This window comes from Staurois parvus, unplaced genomic scaffold (genome assembly GCF_062004578.1).
Source record: "Staurois parvus isolate SC_StPar_1 unplaced genomic scaffold, SC_StPar_1.0 ptg000052l, whole genome shotgun sequence".
Taxonomy (NCBI): domain Eukaryota; kingdom Metazoa; phylum Chordata; class Amphibia; order Anura; family Ranidae; genus Staurois; species Staurois parvus.
Window position 1 is genome coordinate 842,334 of NW_028317848.1, and position 16,643 is coordinate 858,976.

Below are 16,643 nucleotides of genomic sequence, written 5' to 3' on the forward strand. Positions count from 1 at the left end.
AAATGGTCAAACCTACTGGATATTTTTGACCACTACTTTTGCTTTATATTGGTGTTCAAAACTAACAGATTAAAATTTTACATTTTAAAACAACTCCAGAAGTGAAATAATATTTTATTCTTTTTTTATAGATTACTACACATTGCTAAAAGAAGGACTTTTGAGGACGAATTAGGTACAGTTGTTCGCTATGGAGAACTATTTTTTTTTTTTCGCTGGCTTAGTTTTAGCAGCATATAAAAAACTAGGTTCACTAAATAACTGCTCTTACCTGCTCCTATAATGATCAATGTTGAAACTTTCAATCTTACATTTGACTTTAGTATAGACATCTTGGACATCAACAGAAGCATTGAGGTCCTCCAGTTCACTAACTACACAGATCTCTGAAAAATAAAGTGCAAATAAATTACATACATATATATATATATATATACACACAATACTCAAAAAGATTAAAGGAACAGATCTCAATGGGGAAAAATATCATGCTGGATATCTATACTGATATTGACTGGGTAATGTGTTTGGAACGTAAGGATGCCCCATCGTTTGATGGAAATGAAAATTATCAACCTACAGAGGACTGAATTCAAAGACACCCAGAAAATCAAAGTGAAAAAATGATGCAGCAGGCTAGTCCATTTTGCTGAAATTTCATTGCAGCAACTCAAAATGGTACTCAGTAGTGTGTATGGCCCCGACGTGCTTGTATGTATGCCTGACAACATCAGGGCATGCTCCTAATGAGATGACAGATGGTGTCCTGGGGTATTTCCTCCCAGATCTGGACCAGGGCATCACTGAGCTCTTGGACAGTCTGAGGTGCAACCTGGCGGCGTTGGATGGAAACGAGACAGGATATCCCAGATTTGTTCTATTGGATTTAGGTGAGGTGAACGTGGGGGCATTCAATGGTGTCAAATCCTTCAGGAATTGACTGCATACTCATGCCACATGAGGTAAGGCATTGTCGTGCACCAGGAGGAACCCAGGACCTAATGGCAGTCAAGGTGCCATTGACTAGCTTGTAGGGGTATGTGCATCCCTCCATGGATATGCCTCCCCAGACCATCACTGACCCACCACCAAAATGGTTATGCTGAATGATGTTACAGGCAGCATAACATTCTCCATGGCTTCTCTAGACCCTTTCACGTCTGTCAGGGTGAACCTGCTCTCATCTGTGAAAAACACAGGGCACCAGTGGCAGACCTGCCATTTCTGGTGTTCAATGGAAAATGCCAATCGAGCTCTGGGGTGCTGGGCAGTTAGCACAGGGCCCACTAAAGGACGTCGGGCCCTCAGGCTACCCTCATGAAGTCTGTTTCCGATTGTCTGGTCAGAGACATTCACACCAGTGGCCTGCTGGAGGTCATTTTGTAGGGCTCTGGCAGTGCTCATCCTGTTCCTCCCTGTACAAAGGAGCAGATACCGGTCCTGCTCCTAGAGTAATAGCCTCTGTCTCCAGAAATCTCCTCCATGCTCGAGACTGTGCTGGGAGATACAGCAAACCTTCTGGCAATGGCACATATTGATGTGTCATCTTGGAGGACTTGGACTGCCTGTGCAACCTCTGTTTCTCTGGGTCCAGGTATCGCCTCATGCTACCAGTAGTGACACTGACCCTAGACAAATGCAAAACTAGTGAAACAGTCAGAAAAGATGAGTAGGGGAAAAAAATGTCAGTGGCCTCCACTTGTAAAACCATTCCTGTTTTGGGGGTCATCTCATTGTTGCCCACCAATGCACCTGTTGTTAATTTCAGTAACACCAAAGCAGTTGAAATTGATTAACAACCCCCTCTGCTACTTAGCTGAACTGATCAATATCCCAGGAGATTAATTGACTTGTTGCTATACTCTGATTAAAAAGTGTTCCTTTAATTTTTTTTGAGCAGTGTGTGTATATATATATATATATATATATATATACACACACACACACACACATACACACACACACACATATACATACATATACAGTCATGGCCGAAATTGTTGGCACCCTTGATATTTTTCCTGAAAATCAAGTATTTCACACAAAAAAGGTATTGCATTAACACATGTTTTGCTATACACATGTTTATTCCCTTTGTATGTATTGGAACAAATATAAAACAGAGGCAGAAAAGCAAATATGACATAATGTCACACAAAACCCCAAAAATGGGCTGGACAAAAGTATTGGCACCCTTAACTTAATATTTGGTTGCACACCCTTTGGAAAACATAACTGAAATCAGTCGCTTCCTATAACCATCAATAAGCTTCTGACACCTCTCACCCGGAATTTTGGACCACTCTTCCTTTGCAAACAGCTCCAGGTCTCTCTTATTGGAAGGACACCTTTTCCCAACAGCAATTTTAAGATCTCTCCACAGGTGTTCAATGGGATTTAGATCTGGGCTCATTGCTGGCCACTTCAGAACTCTCCAGCGCTTCTTTGCCATCCATTTCTGAGTGCTTTTTGACGTATGTTTGGGGTCATTGTCCTGCTGGAAGACCCAGGATCTTGGACGCAAACCCAGCTTTCTGACACTGGGCCCTACAGTGCGACCCAAAATCCTTTGGTAATCCTCAGATTTCATGATGCCTTGCACACAGTCAAGGCACCCAGTGCCAGAGGCAGCAAAACAACCCCAAAACATCATTGAACCTCCACCATATTTTACCGTAGGTACTGTGTTTTGTTCTTTGTAGGCCTCATTCCGTTTTCGGTAAACAGTAGAATGATGTGCTTTACCGAAAAGCTCTATCTTGGTCTCATCTGTCCACAAGACGTTTTCCCAGAAGGCTTTTGGCTTACTCAAGTACATTTTGGCAAACTGTAGTCTTGCTTTTTTATGTCTCTGTGTCAGCAGTGGGGTCCTCCTGGGTCTCCTGCCATAGCGTTTCATTTCATTTAAATGTCGACGGATAGTTCGCGCTGACACTGATGCTCCCTGAGCCTGCAGGACAGCTTGAATGTCTTTGGAACATGTTTGGGGCTGCTTATCCACCATCCGGACTATTCTGCGTTGCAATCTTTCATCAATTTTCCTCATCCGTCCACGACCAGGGAGATTAGCTACAGTGCCATGGGTTGCAAACTTCTTGATAATGTTGCGCACTGTGGACAAAGGCAAATCTAGTTCTCTGGAGATGGACTTGTAACCTTGAGATTGTTGATATTTTGCCACAATTTTGGTTCTCAGGTCCTCAGACAGTTCTCGTCTCCTCTTTCTGTTGTCCATGCTTAGTGTGGCACAGACAGACACACAATGCAAAGGTTAAGTGAACGTCTCTCCTTTTTATCTGCTTTCAGGTGTGATTTCTATATTGCCCACACCTGTTACTTGCCCCAGGTGAGTTTACAGGAGCATCACATGCTTGTAACATTCTTATTTATCCGCAGTTGTGAAAGGGTGCCAATACTTTTGTCCAGCCCATTTTTGGAGGTTTGTGTGACATTATGTCGAATTTGCTTTCTTTCCTCCCTTTTTTTGTTTTGTCCCAATACACACAAAGGGAATAAACATGTGTATAGCAAAACATGTGTTAATGCAATACGTTTCGTGAGAAATACATGATTTCCTGGAGAAATATCAAGGGTGCCAACAATTTCGGCCATGACTGTATATATACATACATACATACATTTATAAACACAGCTGCCTAAAACAAATCAGTCATTAGCAGCTGAATTATGACTGGCTACTCTGACATTAAGTTAGCAGCGAAACACATCCATACTTGTTCCATTGTTTGCAGGGTCCACAGCAAAGAGTTTTATTGTAACTTTGGGTAACATCCACTGCATCCAGAGACTGACCCGACCACTAGACACTCCAATATTACTTGTTGTTTGCTCCAGGGTAACCGAATCAGAAAATGGGGAGTCCTCTGCTGCCTGCATAGAATCGCCCTGCATTGAGAAGTGAACAGAACATTAAAGTGTGCAAGTCAACTTTTTTATGTTTTTAGTTATATATATATATATATCCTTACAAATATATATAATTTTATTTCAGTCTGCCGATTTTTCCTACTTATCCCAGTTTGACTCTAAAACATACTATCTAATGTCCTAAGAATATACAAATTCACACATTCCCAAAGGGACTATGTAAGGAGTGGTCAAATACTATACAAATACATTTTACATTGTAAAAGGAAATCTTAGTCCCCTGGAGGAAACCCATGCAAACTTAGCATAAACAAACTTTTTATAGATAGCATAACATGAATGACCTTACATGTTCTGAAGGCAAGATTATTAGCTACATAGATTAATAATAATAAAAATAAATGTCCTAGGGCTCTGGATCACATACTGCATAACTATGCTTCTGCTTGTTGCGCAAAGCAGCTAATCACATTACAACTGCCATTTTTTTTCAGAGCATTCTTGAAAAAGAAAGAATCCAATTGACTTTTTCTGGCTATAAAAAAATAGCCATAGCCTATTTCTATCTACAAGAATAGCACACATTGTACAGATATTATATATATAACTTACGCAATGCACAATAACTTAACAGCATACAGTCAAGAGTTTATGAAACTGTGAAAGATAAATGGGTATTGTGTATATTATCCAGACACCTGGCTTACCAAGAAAATAATACAGTATTTACCAGCGTCATTCAGCTTCATTATCTGGTTGTAAATTGTGTACACTATGCAGACACTCAAGGAATAAAAAATAGTGTGATGTATTTACTCTAGTCATTTGGCCTGATTAGCCTGGTTGTGCTGTCAAGTGACTAGTAGATCTCTCCATCAAATTTAGCTACATGAAATGCTGTAATAAGCACATTCCAGCATGGGTGGTCTTATGAAAGCTTGCATAACACTGGTAAGAGCTGTATACTTTTACAGCAATTACAATGTTAAATGCTGAAATAAACACACTTAAAAGATGCCACTTGGAAAAGTTCACTCTGAAGGACAAAAACATGAAGGAGGGAAGAGAAAAGGGGAAAAATTAACTCAGTGTGGGAAAATAGAACAGGTCAAACACGGTTTGTAACAACGTAATAAATTAGGGATTATTGCCGCACTAATATAGAGCTTCTGGGACCACTTTAACACTAAACTCTAATAGACAGATGTAAAATCCAGCCCATGCAGTGTAAAAAAAAAAAAAAGAAATATGTTAACATATTCCACAAAGCACCTGTCATGCTTTGTACTGCAATGTTATGTACATTTTGGATGCTGCACACCAGTTGCAAATGTTCATAAATGATGATATTTACTGGCACAATAATGCATCAAAGAAACCATTAATAATTGTTTGTGCACAACATCTTGTACACCAAATAGACCACATCATAGGATCCCTGTCATTACTGCTTGGAGCTTCTGATACTTGTGAGTGATCTGCACCTCTAATTCCCATCAACTCACCATTCTGTGTATGATATCCTGCTGGGGGAATTTTTTTACTTTCCAGTGACAAATTAATATGCAATTGCTATTTCTGATTTGCACTTTTTCTTATTACACTGAATCTAGATAAACAGAGCAATCCCGGTATCGCACATGAGCTCCCTCATCTTTGTCTACAACTTTCCCACACCTTCTCACTCCAAGTCCTAACATAAACAATTTAATTCTTTCACCGATGCTCTGCAAATTGGTCCAAATACAAAGTTTATTTTCTTAGCAGGAATTTATCTTTGAGCATCAGGAAGAACAAAACACATAAGGTCTTTATCCTTGGCCCGCCTCAAGGCCTCAAGATGATCGCAGCTTTTTGGCCACACTGGTGCTAGGCCTTATCAAAATAACTCAACCTTCTTGTTCAATCACAAAGTGTCCCCCAGGACTAAACACTTCGACCACTGTTTAGGCCTAGGTAAACAGTAACAAGTGGTGTGTTCAAGCCTGCATTACCTTTGCTCTCCAGCCTTAATCTAAATCTAGTTCCAAAAAAAAAAAAAAAAAATGATTAACAGTTTTCAAACTTTCATCTGAAAGAAATAACCTAAGCCTCTCCCCTCCTGCTGCGTACCCCTGCAGCCACCCAGATTGAAATGAATGCAGGAAGCTGTGGTGTTCGGCCTGCCCTCTGCCCATAAGCACACACAGGAGTTCAATGCATACCATAAACTTGTCAGCGTGAAAAGAATTACTCACAGCTCAAAATATAAATCATCTATGGATATTGTAAGCAAATGCCTCCTTTTCCAGTTCAATGTAAACAAGTGCTCAGATGGGTTCCCTGCCCCCCCCCCCCCTTTCTCCCTTTAAGAGAGAGAGGAAAAAAATTCATTTAGAAGTTCACTCCACTTTAAAGAAGACTTTGAAAAATAATCAGTCGGCCTTGCAGCCCTCAGTATAGAAGAAGACTTGTATGCAAAACATACAAAGTTCAAAAATTCATAAATACGGCCTGGGGAAACTTATTTTTGTTTGACAATGTTTTAAAAGTAACTCACAGAGACAGGGTGGGAATTGCACAAGAGGTGGGTAATTATGGACGGGTCCCGAGGCTTACTGACCACACAAACATTTAAACATTGGTTATAAAGCCTAACCATCTTTACCCTAATGTATTCTTTGCATTAAGGTGAAAAAAAGTTTAGGCATCAGTATCCCCCCTCACCCCTCATTTTACTTACCTGAGCCTTCATTCGAACCTGTGCGTTGCACTTCTGAAGCTCTTCTCTTCCCTCAGTTCCGGGTCTCACAGGCTTTGCTGGGGCACCAGGATCCACTGGTTCCCATTGCTGTCAAACAAAGCCAGAGACAAGGGAGCAGGAGGAGTGTCAATGGACACAGACAGCAGGGCTCAGGAGCAAGCCCACAGAAGTGCCCCATAAGAAGCAGCTTTCTATGGGGGCACTGGACAGAGAGGAAGAGCCAGGAGTGCTAGCAGGGGACCTGAGAAGAGGAGATTTGGGCCCCTTTGTGGAATTTCACTGTACAGACCTGGTAAGTATGAACCTGTATGCTATTAAAAAAAAAATAAGTTGACAACCATTTTAAATTAGATGCTGCAAAGTATGTCCTTCAATCCCAATCTCCCCCGAGTTAATGAAAAATCAAGATAATCGCAATAACATCAGCCAAGAATAATTAAGCCCAACACCAGGCAAACTTTTCTTTAAAATTGATGTTGCCCCAGTAGTTAAGAAGAAAAAAAACAGCTATGGTATTAATACTCACCTCCTTTCTGGCACAAAGAAATGGCCTCAGTCTTCAGAGTTAAATGATAGCATTCTCTGTGTCTCCATAACCTTAAGAGTGGTTCTAAAGGTACAGAGTTTTTACCTTAATGCATCCTCTGCATTAGGGTAAAAAGCATTCTGTGTGCAGCTCCTACCCCCCCCAGACCCCCCTCCCCAAACTTACCTGAGCCAGCTCTCGATTCAGCGCTGCTCACAAGAGCTGCGGCTCTCTCTCTCCTCATTGAACAGAGAGGCAGCAGCAGAAGCCATTGGCTCCTACTGCTGTCAATCCCAGCCAGTGAGGAGAGTGAGGGGGAGGAGCCGAGCAGCGTTCTGTGTGTCAATAGACACACAGAGCATGGCTCAGGTATAAGCTTGCACAAGTGCCCCCATAGCAAACAGCTTACTATAAGGGCACTTGTCAGGGGTGAGAAGCCAGGAGCACTGGTGGAGGACCTCAGAAGAGGAGAATCGGGGCAGCTCTGTGCAAAGTCATTATACAGAAAAGGTAAGTATAAATGTATTCTTTAATACCACATATACCTTAGCAATGAACATTGTAATTATTTAAGTATCCCCTGTATAACAGCTGTTCAAAACACAGAACAGAATCTTTGAAGGGCCTAGATATTTGCTTACCTACACAGCAACAGCTTTAAACCTTCCTCACACCTATGCACTGTGATAATGCTCATTACTGCTACACACAGCACTCTGTGCATGGTGTTACAATGCCATTCATTTAGAATGGCAACACAACTCAGATTACAGTAGCTGCCAAAGGACCACACCACAGTGTACCACAAAGCACCTCTAGTACACTGTAGTGTGCTGTGTTAAAAAGAAAGGTACAGGTCCACTTTTTTCTGTTGCTGTGTGTTGGCAGACCATTTAAAATTAACGCACCCCGTGAACACATTCATGCACCAATATACACAGAGTGGGCAGATGTGAAATGACCACCAAGCTACCCTATAAGAGAGCCAGGATCAAGAGGTATGTTTAGATATCAAGCTAGCGTAGCTACAAGCTAATTATGTTATAATCATTTGTTACTAAAAAAGCCTAACTTGAGGAATTTTTTTAAACTTGTTAAAATTTCTAAATTTCATGTCTATTTGTAAGCATACTGGATAAATTTCCCCACACTTTGTGGTTGGCACCAGGACAGGCACAGACAGCAAAAAACTCCACTTTTTGCACTCTACTATAAATTTGTTTTTGAGTCCCTATTTGAGAAATTGTATACCACTTCTTGTTTTGACAGCAAGTTGTTTTCCCAGCAGGTCAGCACACACAGCTCTCCCTCATAGAAGTGAATCAGCAACACCCTTCCAGCCTTCTAATCTCAATAATTCACAGAGCAGGTGTTCTGGGGGGTACAGAGCTACTGAGAGAAGGACATCAATGTTGTAAATTTGAGAATCAATTGCTCCACAGTGCCTGCAGCTTTAAGTGTCAGGAAGGATTTGTTTAAATATTATTTACAGCATGTTAGGAATTAGTTTTATATAATCCGCCTTTATTAAGATTTTGCATATATAGAAAAAGTTACAAAAACAGACATCTTCAGAAACCCAAAAAGAAAAAGAAAAGAAAAGGGATTGTGGAGTACAGAAAATATAAAGACAACAGATAACCAGTAATATACATAGCATATACCGAATTCCACCTCCATATAACCCCTGGGCATTATAGTTACAAGGTTTTCACAAGTGCATAAAAATAAAAAATTGGGTGGGGCGAGATGCCTCAGGTACAGCACATTAGACATTGTATGGCGCCGTAGAACCTTATTCACTATTGTAAATCCAAAAAAAAAAATGTGTGTGACCACAGGTCCTAAAAGGTAAAGCAAAAAATCAATTAACAAATAGAAAATGATAGAAAACTTCAAAGATCAAAATAGTTCATGAGAGTAAATGGTCTTGCAATTATTTTAACATGTATCTGATACCAAATGGAGAATAAGATATCAAAGGGCAGTGGGTATATGGCAAGAACATTTGCAAAGAGATGGGACCTCCATAAGTAAAGACGGCTGGAGGAGGGGGTTGGAGGTTGTGTGAAGACATTTTAAACAGTTTATCAATTTCTAAGGAGTAAGCAAGTTAGGAATTTTAGAATATGTGAATGTGTATAGCTTGGCTCAAGACACACTTAAAAGAATATCTGTTAAAAACTAAGATGTGCTAGAAGAAAAAACACATTTTTGAAAGTTGCATTGTGATCTTGGCTACACTGCACAGTGAGTTTTAGATCTAGAAAATGAATGAAGAGCAAGAACTCAAATTTTCCAGATGTCACTGGCATCATGCTTGTTCAAGGTTAGTGATAGCAGACAGAAAACCTATGCAATAATTTGTCAACCCTAACATTAAAAAACAGTGCAAAATTATATAAGTTCAAAGTATGAATCAAACAACAAAAAGAAAAGCAAAATTTTGAATCAAAAACATTTTTAACCATTAAAAATTGGCATAGCTCATGTAAATAAATACTTTCTCAATGATACTAAGCCACCAATGTAGAGTTATGAGTAGGAGTCCTTCATAACTTCACTCTAAGGAGCAAAAGTTATAATTATGCGCTTTGTTCCCCTCCCTACATTTTCTACATATTTCTAATTGCAGTAGAGACATAAAACAGAAGCCTTGTAAGAACTAAGCAGAGGTGGAAATGAACACAGACAAGTGTAAAGTGCACATAGTGATCATACAGAGTGTGCCTGCTTTAATGTTTTCATTGCTGCCTGCAAACCTAGAGTGTGGAACGGAGCTGGGGGGGAAATACATACTATATTGCCAAAAGTATTGGGATGCCTGCCTCTACACACACATGAACTTTAATGGCATCCCAGTCTTAAGCTATAACAGACTGAACTCTTCTGGGAAGGCTGTCCACAAGGTTTAGTAGTGCGTCTATGGGAGTGTTTGACCATTCTTCCAGAAGTGCACTTGTGAGGTCAGGCACTGATGTTGGAGGAGAAGGCCTGGCTTGCAGTCTCAAATTCATCCCAAAGCTGTTCTATCGGGTTGAGGTCAGGCCAGTCAAGTTTCTCCACCCCAAACTTGCTCATCCATGTCTTTATGGACCTTGCTTATCCATGTCTTTATGGACCTTGCTTATCCATGTCTTTATGGACCTTGCTTTGTGCACTGGTATGCAGTCATGTTGGAACAGTTAGGGGCCATCCCCAAACTGTTCCCACAAAGTTGGGAGCATGAAATTGTCCAAAATGTCTTGGTATACTGACGCCTTAAGAGTTCCCTTCACTGGTCAAGCCCAACCGCTGAAAAACAACCCCACACCATAATCACCCCTCCACCAAACTTTACACTTGGCACAATGCAATCAGGCCAGTACCGTTCTCCTGGCAATGGCCAAACCCAGACACATCCATCGGATTGCCAGACAGAGAAGCGTGATTCATCACTCCAGAGAACACGTCTCCACTGCTCTAGAGTCCAGTGGTGGCGTGCTTTACACCACTGCATCCGACGCTTTACATTGCACTTGGTGATGTAAGGCTTGGATGCAGCTGCTCGGCCAATGAAACCCATTCCATGAAGCTCTCTGCAGACAGTTGGTGAGTTCTGCACTTCAGTATCTGCTGCCCCCGCTCTGTTATTTTTCGTGGCTGAGTTGCTGTTGTTCCCAGTTACTTCAACTTTGTTATAATACCACGAACAGTTAACCGTGGAATATTTAGTAACAAGGAAACTTCATGGATGGACTTATTGTACAAGTGTCAACCTATCACGGTACCACGCTTGAATTCACTGGACTCCTGAGAGTGACCCATTCTTTCACAAATGTTTGTAGAAGCAGTCTGCATGCCTAGGTCCTTGATTTTATACATCTGTGGCCATGGCGGTGATTGGAACACCTGAATCCAATGATTTGGAGGGGTGTCCCTATACATTTGGCAATATAGTGTATATGTTATAATGTCCTACTGCATAAAAAATAATAATGTGCAATTAGTCTTTTTTATGGTTTATTGGGTTTTTGCAAATCATTGCATACAAAACAAATTTGTCGAAAACAATCATGTGTATATACATGACTTGTTTAGGTACTGATATATCATTAAAGTGATAGTAAAGCTTCAATTTCTCTTTAATTAAAATAATAAATGTGTTATACTTATCTGCTCTGTGCACTGGTAATACACAGAGCAACCCCGATCCCCCTTTTCTTGGGTCCCACAGTGGTGCTCCTGCTTTTCGGCAAGTGCCCAAGACAGAAACCTTTCCTATGGAGGCAGTTGTCCGGGCTCACTCCTGAGCCACCCTGTCTGTGTCTATGGACACAGACAGGGTGACTCAGCCCCACCCCCCGCCAAAGGCTCAACTGTTATAAAAAAGAGGCACAGCTCTTGTGCACATCACTGGATTGAGATCAGGCTCAGGTAAGTATAACGAGGGGGTATTTTCTGGCAAAGCAAAAGATTTAATGAATAGACTGCATTAAAGTAAAAAAAAACAAACCTTAAGGCTTTAGAACCACTTTAACATGATTTGCTTTTTCTTTTGTAAACTAGTCCACTTTACCGCTGGGCATACAATCGTGGAATAATGGAAACTCAAACAAGAAATTAACATGAAAGATGTGTAACAAATTTTACTGTTGGATAAACTGTTTAGTGGTCCTTTAAATTAGTATCAAATCAACAGCGTTTCTTAGTTTAAAACCTTCAGTACAAACAAAATAAACACTCCCAAGTAAACTACTGTATTTGTTAAAAGTCTTGCACCAGTACTTCTAAGTTTATAACTTTCGATGTTGCTGGCTCCTGCTCTCTCAGCGGGGCTTGCTAAAACCTCCGGTCTTCACAGGAAAGAGATAACAGTGGACAGTGCAGTCTATTATATTGGAGAAGGGAGGAGAAAGGGAGTGCCTTGCTATCCTTTTCTGCTGGGTCATGTGTTTCTATTGATGAACACAGTGAAATGGGACATAATTCTAGTCCCTACAAGTAAATGTGGCTCCATAGGATGCAGAAAGAGAAAGAAACCACTCTGAAAAAAGGAACCTGGAGCAAGGCAAACATTAAAAGACAAGAAAAATGCATACTCAGTAAGTGATTAAATCTGTTACAGAAAGTGCTTAAAAAACCGAGGGTTTACTATCACTATATTTTTGCAGAGCGAAAAATAATGTTTTATGGAAATTGTAAGCAGTAATAATAATAATATTTAGTACATTAATTACTTTTTTAATTTATTCCACATGCTTTTATTTATATTTTTCACCACATTTATGTGCAGACCAAGCTGTCCAGCAAACGTTTCAGTTACAGTGGTTGTGATAAATCATATAATGTGCTGGGGGTACTTACAATGGTCAGCTTTCATACACATAATTGGTTTGTTGGTTACTTAAAGTCGACCTGAACTGAAAAAGTGAAGATTTTCTTTAACCACTTGCCCTCCTGAGGATTTACCCCCCTTCATGACCAGGCCATTTTTTGCATTACGGAGCTACGTTACTTTAATTGACAATTGTGTGGTAATGCGACACTTCACCCAAATGAAATTTACGTCCTTTTTTTTCCCACAAAATTGAGCTTTCGGTGGTATTTGATTGCCTGTGCATTTTTTATTTTTTGCGCTATAAGCAAAAAAAGACTGACAATTTTGAGAAAAAAAAATATTTTGGACTTTTTGCTATGAAACATGTACAGTAAAAAACATTTAAAAAAATCGAATTTAGTTAAAAATTTATGCCAAAATGTATTCTGCGACATGTCTTTGCTAAAAAAAAATCCCAATACGTGTAAATTAATTGGTTTGCATGAAAGTTATAGCGTTTACAAATGGCAGTATAGATAATGGCATTTTGTTTTCTATTAGCAATGGCGGCGATCAGCGACTTTTAGCGGGACTGCGGCAGACATTCTGACACTGGGGGGTACTAACTTGGTGTCACTGACATCTCCAGTGACACCAATACAGTGATCAGTGCTAAAAAAGCACTGACACTGTAATAATGGCACTGGGTAGGAAGGAGTTAATGTGAGGGGCAATCAAAGGGTTAACTGTGTGCTGGGAGCGTTTTACTAGGGGGCGGGGGGTGTGTTCTTCACTGTGAGCACACTGATCGGGATGGCATGTAGTGAGCACAGCCATCTCGAGCAGTGTGCTCGAGTTGACAGGAAGGGAGATTGTAAACAAAACAATCTTCCTACCCAGCGGAGATGCTCGGTAATCACCGGGCACTGGCGGGTAATTACCGGCCGAGACCTGGTGATTGACAACTGCGGCCACAAATGGTGGCACGGGTAGAGCGCACACGCGCCCTTTATCCGGAAATGCAAAATCACACACACATATATATGTGTGTGATTTTGTGCACAGGTGCAACCCTGTAGCAGTATTTCTGCTATACGGCGGTCCTTAAGTGGTTAAGGGAACATCTAGAAATTACTTGGCCCGAATGAAAATGTACCTTTAGCCTGAAATTTCTCATGAAAAATAACAGTGCTGGTAAACATATATGCGGGCTGGATGTGGTTTGAACCGCATCCAATTGCATTACTTGTGAAATAACATTGCTTCCAATGGTGCCTCTTCACATATGTCCGATTCACTGGCAGTGTGGATTCAGTGTGGATTGAAAAATAGTCATGTAGGATTTCTGAGCAGTGCAGTCTGGTTCAGATGTGGATTACAGGCTATTGATTTCTATGTGAACTGTTTCTAAACCACACATGACATCAGTTGTGAACAGGATAAAATCCTGACCTGAACCTGATCTAAACCTGTTCTGAACCGCTGGACAACTACTGTATGAATTAGCTGTGAAACCTGAGCTTCAATCTGCACAGCACATGTGTGAAGCCACACTCAGTGTGCCCTAAAGGCTAAATTCACCTTTATACCATGTTACATGTTACACCTGTATTCCGGGTTTAATATACAGTCAGGTCCATAAATATTGGGACATCGACACAATTCTAATATTTTTGGCTCTATACACCACCACAATGGATTTGAAATGAAACAAACAAGATGTGCTTTAACTGCAGACTGTCAGCTTTAATTTGAGGGTATTTACATCCAAATCAGGTGAACGGTGTAGGAATTACAACAGTTTGCATATGTGCCTCCCACTTGTTTAGGGACCAAAAGTAATGGGACAGCATAATAATCATAAATCAAACTTTCACTTTTTAATACTTGGTTGCAAATCCTTTGCACTCAATTACAGCCTGAAGTCTGGAACGCATAGACATCACCAGACGCTGGGTTTCATCCCTGGTGATGCTCTGCCAGGCCTCTACTGAAACTGTCTTCAGTTCCTGCTTGTTCTTGGGGCATTTTCCCTTCAGTTTTGTCTTCAGCAAGTGAAATGCATGCTCAAATCGGATTCAGGGCAGGTGATTGACTTGACCATTGCATAACATTCCACTTCTTTCCCTTAAAAAACTCTTTGGTTGCTTTTCAGTATGCTTTGGGTCATTGTCCATCTGCACTGTGAAGCGGCGTCCAATGAGTTCTGAAGCATTTGGCTGAATATGAGCAGATAATATTGCCCGAAACACTTCAGAATTCATCCTGCTGATTTTGTCAGCAGTCATATCATCAATAAATACAAGAGAACCAGTTCCATTGGCAGCCATACATGCCCACGCCATGACACTACCACCACCATGCTTTACTGATGAGGTGGTATGCTTAGGATCATGAGCAGTTCCTTTCCTTCTTCATACTCTTCTCTTCCCATCACTCTGGTACAAGTTGATCTTGGTCTCATCTGTCCATAGGATGTTGTTTCAGAACTGTGAAGGCTTTTTTAGATGTCGTTTGGCAAACTCTAATCTGGCCTTCCTGTTTCTGAGGCTCACAAATGGTTTACATCTTGTGGTGAACCCTCTGTATTCACTCTGGTGAAGTCTTGTCTTGATTGTTGACTTTTACACACATACACCTACCTCCTGGAGAGTGTTCTTGATCTGGCCAACTGTTGTGAAGGGTGTTTTCTTCATCAGGGAAAGAATTCTTCGGTCATCCGCCACAGTTGTTTTCCGTGGTCTTCTGGGTCTTTTGGTGTTGCTGAGCTCACCGGTGCGTTCCTTCTTTTTAAGAATGTTCCAAACAGTTGTTTTGGCCACGTCTAATGTTTTTGCTATCTCTCTGATGGGTTTGTTTTGTTTTTTTCAGACTAATGATAGTGACAGCTCTTAGGATCTCATCCTGAGAGTTGACAGCAACAGATTCCAAATGCAAATAGCTCACTTGAAATGAACTCTGGACCTTTTATCTGCTCATTGTAATTGGGATAATGAGGGAATAACACACACCTGGCCATGGAACAGCTGAGAAGCCAATCGTCCCATTACTTTTGGTCCCTTAACAAGTAGGAGGCACATATGCAAACTGTTGTAATTCCTACACCGTTCACCTGATTTGGATGTAAATACCCTCAAATTAAAGCTGACAGTCTGCAGGTAAAGCACATCTTGTTCATTTCATTTGAAATCCATTGTCGTGGTGTATAGAGCCAAAAATTTTAGAATTGTGTCGATGTCCCGATATTTATGGACCTGACTGTATAACATGGTGCAAATGCCTCGCTTCCAACCCTGCAAAAATTTTCAAAGGTGAACCTAGCCTCTAACTTCAAAACTGTATATCTGCAGTGTGAGATCCAAGGCACTGCTGCCTCTGACTACTACTCTCATGAGATATAGAGTGAGACTTGTCACTATTGTGAAGCTTACTGTTCTCCTTGCTAGAGATAAAGCTGTGTAGGGGACCTGAAATGCAAAACTGCTCCTGCGGCTCTAAACTACCAAGACTGCCACCGGCACACACACAGACACAAGGCTTAGTAAGTCAGTAATAGGGAAAAGATCATCTGCATGGAACCTCCTGACAATAAACATGACTAGTCCATCTTCTGCTTACCTTTTTTAATTATTATTACGGTAGAGCTCATTTGTAATTTTACTATAGAACAAACAGCAGGACCAATAGGTAATAAAACAGAGGGGACGCCGTAAAACAAAATTCTGCTGTGTTAATTGTATCATATATTCAATTTATTTTACTTATAGTCGACTTTAAAGCAGACCTAAAATAATATATTTATTTTAGGTCTTTCACCCCACACATTTCTATAAAAATCAAAGGTACAGTGGGGCAAAAAAGTATTTAGTCAGCCACCAATTGTGCAAGTTCAGCCACTTAAAAAGATGAGAGAGGCCTGTAATTGGCATCATAGGTAGACCTCAACTATGAGAGACAAAATGACAAAAAAAATCCAGACAATCACATTGACTGATTTGGAAAGAATTTATTTGCAAATTATGGTGGAAAATAAGTATTTGGTCAATATCAAAAGTTCATCTCAATACTTTGTTATATATCCTTTGTTGGCAATGACAGAGGTCAAACGTTTCCTGTAAGTCTTCACAAGGTTGGCACACACTGTTGCTGGTATGTTGGCCCATTCCTCCATGCAGATCTCCTCTAGA

The 16,643-nt window shown here is 40.6% G+C and overlaps 1 protein-coding gene across 1 annotated transcript in view; it reads right to left on the reverse strand.

The window, feature by feature from the left end:
* Nucleotides 1-16,643, reverse strand: part of VPS13B (vacuolar protein sorting 13 homolog B) — a 1,305,797-nt gene that overhangs the window by 529,243 nt on the left and 759,911 nt on the right. The window contains exons 26-27 of the mRNA XM_089666424.1: nucleotides 3,735-3,906; nucleotides 272-386 (exon numbers count right to left, since the gene is read on the reverse strand). Of these exons, the coding sequence (XP_089522550.1) occupies nucleotides 272-386; nucleotides 3,735-3,906 (287 nt within the window). The remainder of the gene's footprint in view (nucleotides 1-271; nucleotides 387-3,734; nucleotides 3,907-16,643) is intronic.